This window comes from Ostrinia nubilalis, chromosome 5 (genome assembly GCF_963855985.1).
Source record: "Ostrinia nubilalis chromosome 5, ilOstNubi1.1, whole genome shotgun sequence".
NCBI classification, from domain to species: Eukaryota; Metazoa; Arthropoda; class Insecta; order Lepidoptera; family Crambidae; genus Ostrinia; species Ostrinia nubilalis.
Genome location: NC_087092.1, coordinates 6,950,768 through 6,960,417, shown reverse-complemented (window position 1 = coordinate 6,960,417; position 9,650 = coordinate 6,950,768). Strand labels below are relative to the sequence as shown.

At 34.1% G+C, this 9,650-nt stretch overlaps 2 protein-coding genes across 2 annotated transcripts; one reads left to right on the top strand and one right to left on the bottom strand.

The window, feature by feature from the left end:
* Nucleotide 1: 1 nt before the first annotated feature.
* Nucleotides 2-3,999, bottom strand: LOC135071743 (protein PTHB1). Its single transcript, XM_063965533.1, has 11 exons — nt 3,511-3,999; nt 3,333-3,421; nt 2,992-3,256; nt 2,809-2,920; nt 2,586-2,727; nt 2,183-2,500; nt 1,620-2,105; nt 1,222-1,538; nt 975-1,150; nt 761-890; nt 2-561 (listed from the first exon to the last, which is right to left on the bottom strand). Exons 1-11 carry the CDS (start codon nt 3,765-3,767, stop codon nt 304-306), a joined length of 2,550 nt encoding a protein of 849 aa, XP_063821603.1. The 5' UTR covers nt 3,768-3,999; the 3' UTR covers nt 2-303.
* Nucleotides 4,000-5,829: 1,830 nt separating this feature from the next.
* On the top strand, nt 5,830-9,642 carry LOC135071740 (caspase-1-like). The gene has a single exon (XM_063965530.1). It carries the CDS (start codon nt 5,983-5,985, stop codon nt 6,874-6,876), a length of 894 nt encoding a protein of 297 aa, XP_063821600.1. The 5' UTR covers nt 5,830-5,982; the 3' UTR covers nt 6,877-9,642.
* The last annotated feature ends 8 nt before the right edge of the window (nt 9,643-9,650 follow it).

Genomic DNA, 9,650 nt, shown 5'->3' with positions numbered 1-9,650 from the left:
ATTTTATTGATTTATTTTATTCCCGTTAAGTTTCTAACAAAACTCACAACATTGTGAACACTACACAAATCCACAAGAAAACAATAATACCGACTGATATTTTAGTTTCTTAGGATGAGTTGCACCATCTTACTTTAACTTTAACAAACGTCAAAAATCTGTCAAACTCTATACAAAAACACCGGTTTTCGTTATAATTACGGTTAAAGTTAGGTGGTGCAATTCAGCCTTACCGATAGCTATCGATCGTAGGTAGGTTAAAAGAAATATTTTCACAAATCGTCAACATCAATTTTTTTACGCTCATAAAACTTCAACAATCTCCTCAATCCTATCTATCTTTTTCTCTCGGCTCTTGTCCTCTAAATCCGCGTCTTCGTACGCTTCTGAGTACAGTTTCTCCAACACAATGCGTAGTTGCTTCATGAATCTCTTCAAGTTGATGTGGGAAAGGATACCTTGTTCCGTCACTGGTGCTAGCTTCTCTTTGTCTTTTTCGGTGTTGTTGAACACTTTATTCAATATGTATGACAGTGACTGGGTCACTGCTTCTTCCCATTCCTGTAAAATATTGACATTAAAGGTCTAGCTCAGTACATGTTATGGGAGCGTGATTTTGTGACGGTCAAATGTCGGCGAGATTTCAAATTTGTAAGCTCTGTCATGTCATAAATGTCAATGTCACTCCCCCCATACCTCAGGCGACAGGCACTGACTGAGTTAACTAAATGAATTTTGTTAATTATTTATATTTACTTACTTGATAACTCTCGTAAAGAGATGTTAAACATAGCATTTCTTCTATAAGCTTGATTTTAAACTCTTCTATGCCCGTCTGTTTGAAAATATAAATTATTAAGTTGCCCATGGTGATTAATGTACAGCCAGCCCTGAAAAATAAGCAGATAGGTACTTTTATTTAAGTAAATGCAATTATGTAATGGTAATTTTGTATAAAGATCTAATGAAATTACCTGCAAACATTGTCTTTATTTCCTAAAATTTCGTCTGCACATTTGATTAGCCTTTCGTGAGTGTCTCTCATCAGAAATTCTAGAGGATCGCAATCACCCGGTGGCAGAGATCCGTATTGAACTAGCAATCTTTTCTGAACTACTGTGAATTGTTTTTGTAAGACGTTCAATTCCTCCTACAAAACAAAAAACAATTACTTTATTTCGTTTTATTGAAACACATTTCACAAGAAGGCTCAATACCTACTTCCAAACCTTTCAATTTCATTCTATCTTTAGCGTGTGTTTCAACACTTCTCAAGAATTTAAATGTCATTTGTTTAAATAGTTCCTTGGTCATCTTTACATTGAATTTGAAGTCTTTTACGCCCATCCTCAAAAAATGGTCAGTCAGTTTGTATATCAAGTGACCGAGTACAGCTGACATTTCTGGAAAATCTTCTGCTTCGATCGTGTACAGTGCGTCAGAAGCTCTTAACACCACTGTCTTTTTTGTGGATCGGTACATGAAGTTGACGCTACTTGAAGAATTACCCAAGCTGTACAATTCTTCTTCAGCAAAATCTGCAAATAATTCAGATTAAACTACACGTGACAAAATTTTGGATATCTACTGATAGACGGTTGGCGCTGTAATAAACTTACCAGTAAATATTTTGCTAAATTCTATACAGGGCTGGTTTGTAAGAATATTCAACCTGAAGGGATTCTCCAGTTCACTGTCATTGAGAATGCAGTACAAACTTATAGGTAACACTACACTTCGGGATAGCACTACTATTTTCCCAATATTGTCAGTGATTGTGAATATGATTTCTGCTTTCGTGTCACTTATTTCCGTGTAGTTTGTCAAAAACACTTGAGATTCTATGATTTCTGTTCCATTTATATTTTCCAAACAAATTGTAGATTCAGAACAAGCAAATGGTGGAGTGCAAACATAAGTTATTTGAATGTTTTGGATTAGCTGTGGATCTTCACAGGTGAGCATGACAACTACAGGACACATTAGCAAATGTAGTGCCACGTCTTTATCGTCTGAGTACTGCTGGAATAGATTTTGGGCAGGTTTGCCGACGTCAGCTTTTATTGTAAGTGCTTGAAGAATTCCCAGTGAGCTGTTAACGGTATCTGAAATTTAATTAGGTTTATTAATAAATCATTCTCCTAAGTCAGGTATATTTTCAGATTATCTGTATGGAAGTTACCTCCTTTGCTCTCTAAAATGGCTTGTAACTCCTCTTCGACCGTTTCTAGCTCAGCCTGCACTTGTTCCGGATCGAGAGCATCGTTCATCGCGGGGGCTGCGTTAGCATTCAAGTCGGGCTCCGTCCCCAAGTAACCGACATTAATAACTCCTTTATCAGACAACGTCACCAAACCTCCAGGCAGCGACTTCAGAAAACACCTGCTTATCGATATCGCCGTGCCCAGTAAGTCACAGCACCATAGCAACATTGTGCCTTCGTAGATGTATAGTTTGGAATCCTCTGATGCGACCATAACTAACAACCGAGCCCCAGGCTCTAGAACAAATTACGTTTTATTAAACGCATTTATTAAAAAAGCTTTTAGTCAGTTATTCAATAAAATAAGTGTTTTATGGCTTACCGTAATACCATCCAATGAGATAAGCAGAGAAACAAATCGGCATAAAGTCAAATTTTATCATGTATTTCATTAATCCATTGTCTTGAAAACAATAAAGATGGCGCTCTCCCAATGCGACTATAGTAGAAAAGTTGCTGCTTGTCTGTAAAAATAGCTCTTTCCCGTTAGGTATGTATTATAATATGTCAGATGTAATATTAGAGATTAGCATTACATTACCAACCTGTATAACTTGGACGGATGAAACTTCTTCACCAGCATTGTAGACCCATTGAGGCATATTCTTTTTATTTTGTCGCAAACTGATCTCGCTGAACTCTCTTAGCTGCTGATAACTGCATTTTATAATAATAATTATTAGATATAGTGTTCAATTTTAAATCTAGCAAGAAGAGAAAAATCTCACCTATAAATCTCTAATATCCATGTTGATTTACCAATAATGAACGAGTCACAGCTTGGAATGTAACACACAGGCCCTGGTATTATGACATCTTCGAATATGCACATAAATAGAAATGTATCTTGATCGAAGAAACTCAAACTTCCGTCTAAGCCTTGAATGCAAATGAGGTCTCTAGTTTTCACATTCCCAAACGGACCGCAAGTCAAGCTGTATGCTTTTCGGGTAAAATTATGTTTTATCATCGGTCTTAGAATGGTCTGTTCGCCTGCAAAAAAAAGTAAGTCAACATCAAATCCGGCTCGAAGGACCAAAAATTTTAAATAATCAAATAGAAAGCTCACCCGCATCCGTGTGACCATCTTTCTTATTAAAATGGTAAATAGTATAATTCAGTGGATGCAGTACTATGATATGTCTGTCATCGGAATCTCTAAAAATTTAAAGGCACTCAGATATTTTATTTTAAAACTTAATGCCAGTAAAACAAGCATTCACAGTCTTAAAAGCTTTAAACCTTACGCTATAAATTTTCCAGTGTCAATTTGTAAAATAACATCACTAAGTTGTGTTTCTAACAACGTATTAGAAACTCCCTCATCTAAACTCGGTTTAAATATCCTTAGGTAGTATTCTTCACCAACCACAATGCAATCGCTCTCTGTATGTGAATTAAACTTATCAACTTTCAGACAACAGGAGTTCTGTGTTCCTACACATGGATTACTTTCTTGCAGTTTATTGTTTGACCACCAATGTTTTATTTTGAATATCGACATTTTTAAACGGCGTTTATTTACTTTAATCAACCCTATCTCCGTATTTTTACATCACACCCTAAAACTATTGAGATTTAAATACTAATTTATAAGAATGGCATTTGTTTGTACCTTTCAAGTAACCATGGAGACCATATAAACTTCTGTCTACCTACAATTAGTGCGAAGCACTCTCCAGCCAGCAAAATAGAGCAACGATATACCTACCTATACAGGGTGGTTGGTTTTTATTTTTTTCCATATGTGATAGTTATGGATAAATCACAAAATTAACTCTTTAATCGTAGAACATGCATGGGGGTGATTTAGATACACCTTGATGTAAGGAATCTAAATTTTAAGAGGAAGTAAGTAGGTAAGTAAGACAATAGTGACTGAGTTTCTTGCGCTGCTTCTTCTCAATATAGGGAGGTGTAAAAGTGCTTTCTAAAAGCCTATTTGCAAAAATAAAATGAGTTTTTTTAGCTTTGATCGTCAACTCCCTGGCCACCATGTATACGCAGTGTTTGGAATCGGTTAAAATTATAAGCCTAGATAGGTTATTAATTAACTTAGTAATAATGTAGGTAGGTGTTAGATTAACGTGCTTAAAAATATTGGCTCAGGCTTTTGAAGCAATCTACCTTGGACGGCTTAAAATTGGACAGCAGATAGTTTATTGAATAAATAACGTTACGATTATAAATATTGATTGAGACCTATCGTTGCTACGAAAAATATACTCTTCGATTTCTACGTTTACCACGATAAGTTTAAATGAAATAAAAAAATCGCTAGTCAAGAAATTAAAAAAGTGCTGCCATCTGTTGGTATTTTTATGTTAAGGCTGTTCAGACTACTCATCGCTAGATGGCAGTTGTAATTTTTTTTTAAGGCCTAATATTCATGATTGTGCAAGATGCTTGATGAAGTTGATGACTCAAAAATACGAAGAAAAGTAGGGAATGGCATCTTTTCTTTCCAATTTTTAGCAGAAAACCGAAAATAATCATTGCTGTGGTGACAAATTTTTATTAGACATTATTTAGTTATTTCAATTGAATACTGATGGAATCGATTAATATTTCCCAACCCTATCATGTAGCATCGAATTTTGCGCGCATCATCAGCGTGACCACTTTTAGTAGATTTCTACTTTTTTGGTAGATTTGAGGCAAAGAGAACGATGATTTAGTAGTGCGAAATCGTTTAGTAGATTTTGGTAGATAATTGGTATTTTTAGAACATTGCTATAAATGGTAGTCCAAAATTAAATTGTAACCGAGCCGAGAATCCAGGCCAGAAAAAAAGAACTTTAGGGTCCGTTTATGGTCACTATATGAAGGCGAACTAACTTGACAGTTCAATTCAATGCACACAAATGTTGCCACATATTGGCTAGTGTTGTTAATATCAACATAAAAAAATTCAAACGTTCAAACCAAGGGTTTATTTTTAAGAAGTACTTTTATTTATCAATGAAATTAAACTTAAAACTTGTATTAAGGTTGGTTGGTATGGTCGGCCGTTTGGTGTAGTGGTTCAGAGCGGACTACTTTGCCGAGAGGTCCCGGGTTCGATTCCCGGCCGGGCAGAAATTGAAATGATGAATTTTAATTTCTGTGACGGGTCTGGGTGTTACTATGTATAAATGTATGTATTTAAAAAAAAAGTATATAAGTAGTATATCCGTTAAGCTAGCACCCATAACACAAGCATTATTAAATAGTACTAATTTTAAAAGTGTTATAATTATCTATACTAATATTATAAAGAGCGCTGGAAATTGCACAAATTTTAAACCTGAAGCATCTATGCTACAAGTAATGAAAAATGACAAAAAATTATATAAAAATGTTAAAAAAAGACTATAATGATGATGATAAATAAATAGAAATACTTTAATTTGTTCAAATTATATGTTTTATTTTATGTGGTAGAATTTAAGTAGAATTTTAAATAGGTCTTGGTAGATTTTGGTAGATTTGAGCATCGGTTTTGGTAGATTATCTGATGAAAAAGTGGTCACACTGCGCATCATTGTTTTTGCAGTTTTCCAATGTATTACTTTTCTCTATGCAGTTTTCTGTCAACTTGTAACGACGTCGTGTGTGTATTGTCGTGTTTTACATTTTACTCTATTATTTTTATTTACTAAAAGCTCTGCAAAGACTGATCCTATTAAATTAAAAGGGATTTATTAGTTCAACCATAATTTTTCATACACCCGTAAGAAATGTCGGACGATGAAATCCAAAAAAACAATGGTGCTGCTGAGCCCGAACAAAGAGAAAACGGAGGTGGCGATGAAGGCGACGCATCGGGAAGACATGGGTCTTCGGACAGAACTCGCTTCGCGAAGATGCCCGTCGATAGAAATGCTCCTTACTACAACATGAACCACAAGAATCGAGGTATGGCAATCATTTTCAACCACGAGCACTTCGACATCCATAGCTTGAAGCCTCGCACAGGCACCAACGTAGACAGCGATAACCTTGCAAAAGTGCTTAAGAGTTTGGGTTTCACTGTAACTGTCTTCCACAATAAGAAGTCTGAAGATATTAACAGTTACATCAAACAAACCGCAGAGATGGACCACTCTGATTCAGATTGTTTGCTTATCGCAGTCCTAACTCACGGAGAACTAGGCATGCTCTATGCAAAAGATACTCACTACAAACCAGATAACTTGTGGTACTATTTTACTGCTGATAAATGTCCTACATTAGCAGGCAAACCCAAACTGTTTTTCATTCAAGCTTGCCAGGGTGATAAATTGGATGGAGGAATAACCTTGGTCAACCGCACAGAGACGGATGGATCATCTAATACGCAATACAGAATTCCTATACATGCTGACTTCCTCATTGTATACTCTACTGTTCCTGGATACTATTCTTGGAGAAACACTACCCGCGGATCCTGGTTCATGCAGGCTTTATGTGAAGAGTTGCGTTATAATGGAACCGAACAAAACATACTGACACTCTTGACATTTGTTTGTCAAAAAGTTGCTTTGGATTATGAATCTAACACCCCTGATATGATGATGATGCACCAGCAAAAACAAGTTCCATGCATTACAAGTATGCTCACCCGTTTACTTGTATTTGGAAAGAAACAATAAGTACTTTAGTATAATAATTTTCTTTATTTTTACCTATGTTTAGGTATTTAGTTTGTATGGTTGTCCTTGACATAGCTGGGCATTAACTCGTTAATCCGTTAATCGTTAATTAACGAAGTTAACATTTCTATTAACGGATTAACTGTTAAGTTAACTTTAAAAAATGTTAACGGACTCGTTAACTTCCGTTAAATTATCCTAAGTCCGTTAATCGTTAATCCAGTACCTACTATTTACCAAAAAGATACAGCAGGCACGCTGAAAAATGCTAGAAAAACGCGTTCTGACAAGTACGTTCTGGCTTCCAGAACTTCCAGAACCCAAAACAACAGTTTTTGTAACCAGATCACTAACGACACTTGTTAGTATGTGTGGGACAACTCTTGCAACTGAATTTAAGACCAGTTTTCCTCAACCAATTGAGCTGAAATTTGGTATACTTATGAAAGTACCTACGATGACAATGCAATGTTACATATGGTATCATTGAGCTGGTCTGATGATGGAGTCATGAGGTGACCATAGGAACTCCTAAACGAAACGGCGGCATCGCATCGAATTTAGGTTCGTTAGATTTGTCTTTTCGAGCACTTTAGTACTAGATGATGTCCAGGGTCCTGATGATGGAGTCAGGAGGTGGCCATAGGAATTCCAAAACGAAACGGTGGAAGCTTATCGAGTTTGGGTTTGCTGGATTTGTCTTTTGGAGCACTTTGGTGCTAAATTGTATTGTAATTGAACGAAGGCTCTGAGATTGAGATACTACTAAAAAGTGTAAAATAAAATTATAGTAATTAAAAAACTTTTTAAAAACAAGCTTTTATTCTGAAATTCAGTTGTAAAAAATAATTGTGCTAATGCAAGGTTCAAATAATTTCGAAAGCTGGTAATTCCATGCGCGATACAAGCAAGTCGAAATTATTTGAACCTTGCATACAATTATTTTTTTCGTTTTATTATCATGTGTTAACGGATTAACGATTAACGTTAACTTGCGTTAAATCTTGCGAAATGTAACGTTTTACCGTTTAACGAAGTTAATTTTTTTATTAACGGTTTAACGATTAACGAAGTTAACTATTTGATTAACGGTGCCCAGCTATGGTCCTTGATACGACAGACCAGTAACATTAGTAATAGTTTCAATAAATACTTTGTTATTTATTATACCAGTACCTTAGACCAGTCCATTAACTAGGTCACATTTGCCATGAGATTAATTAGTTTTCTTCTAAATTAATAATAATTTTGAAGAGCTTTGATAAAAAACAAGGCCCACCAAGTTACATGTTACAAAAAAATATAGTCTTATAAGTGCATGTTCTTTGTCTGGTATAGATAGAAAATTGACAAATCCTCTGAACGTAGATTAAAAAACCATGCACAATGTAGTTCTCTGCCATAATAAGTGATATTATAAGGATCTTTTGTACTTATCTAATACCCATTAAGATAAAAAAAAATGGTGGTTTGTCAAGATTTATCTATATTTGGCTGTGTAAAACCATTGAAGTCCTTACCTTATTGTATTTTATCATCCATTATTAATAATTAGAAAAAAAATTAGTAAAACCTTTTAAAATTTTTAGATGTACTAGTAGTATGTAGCATCTTGTTATATTTTAAGACAATGAGCTCAATTTTATGTTTGTTAGTCGCTAAATTTTTACTTTTTCTTAGCTAATGTTATTGATGCATTTCATTTTTAGTACTGATTGTACTTAAAGCATGAACAATTTTGTTTATTTTAACTATGGTTGTAGTAGTGAAATTAAATAGTACAATAAGTAATAATGCAATTTTACGGTCTTTTATGTACATATCATTAATGTACCTACCTAAAATTATGGAAAATGTTGTCACTTCTCAATAACTCCTTGTCTTCTTTTCAGAACAAAGATTTTTCTACATAATGTCATTTTGTTATGTTTTATAGTCTAATGAAATAAATAAGGTTGTTTAGGATCATGTATCCAACATGGTAATTACTGTGTGATGTTGTTTAATTTTGTTTTTAGCATTTTAGAAAGAACAATATAACATAATTATGTACCTATTTCATATTTTGTTCAGCCTTTTGCATTTATTTTCTAATTTAGTATAAAATAGATTTTAAACTGCCAGCATATTGATTAAAGTTTCAATTATGTATAATATTTGTGACATCTCATAATGCTTAGGATTAATAATGCGTAAATATTTTAAAAATAATATAGATCTGTAAAGACAGTATTAAAATTACATGCCAACGTACGTAAATTATATTTGATGAAGTGGACTGTGTATCATTGAACTAGTTTTCAATAAGCCCAATATGTGTAGAACTGATTTGCCTCTATCGCAATTGGTGCTTTATGTATGTCTATTAAAAATAAGTCAATACAAATGACATGTTATGTCCATTGTCAGTAAATTTACATAAAATATAATAAGTTTTGTCTAGATTGCAAGTGATAATAAAACTGACTGATTTTATTTAGGGTAGAATACCAAATATCTGTGAGGAATAATTACTACACACCCTCAAATTAATGAGAGTATATCTACTTAAATGACGGGTTAATGTATTGTTTGGAAATTGTGCCTTTTACAAAACTGAAAGAAATATTTTTAGATAAATTAAAATAATATATTATGACCAAAATTTTAGTAAGACAGTAATTTCCTCATAGGTCTTTGAAGGCTGGATAGATGGACTTGATGTAATATTGGTAACAAAACTTATTTTTATATTCATCTAAGCAATAAAGTTTCTTCCTAATGAAACCATGTTG

Coding starts and splice junctions, on each gene's coding strand:
- LOC135071743 (XM_063965533.1), bottom strand. CDS start 3,767: ATGTCGATATTCAAAATAAAACATTGGTGGTCAAACAATAAACTGCAA. Junction 3,422..3,510: donor GACACTGGAAAATTTATAGC/GTAAGGTTTAAA, acceptor TTAAATTTTTAG/AGATTCCGATGACAGACATA. Junction 2,921..2,991: donor TGGATATTAGAGATTTATAG/GTGAGATTTTTC, acceptor TATAAAATGCAG/TTATCAGCAGCTAAGAGAGT.
- LOC135071740 (XM_063965530.1), top strand. CDS start 5,983: ATGTCGGACGATGAAATCCAAAAAAACAATGGTGCTGCTGAGCCCGAA.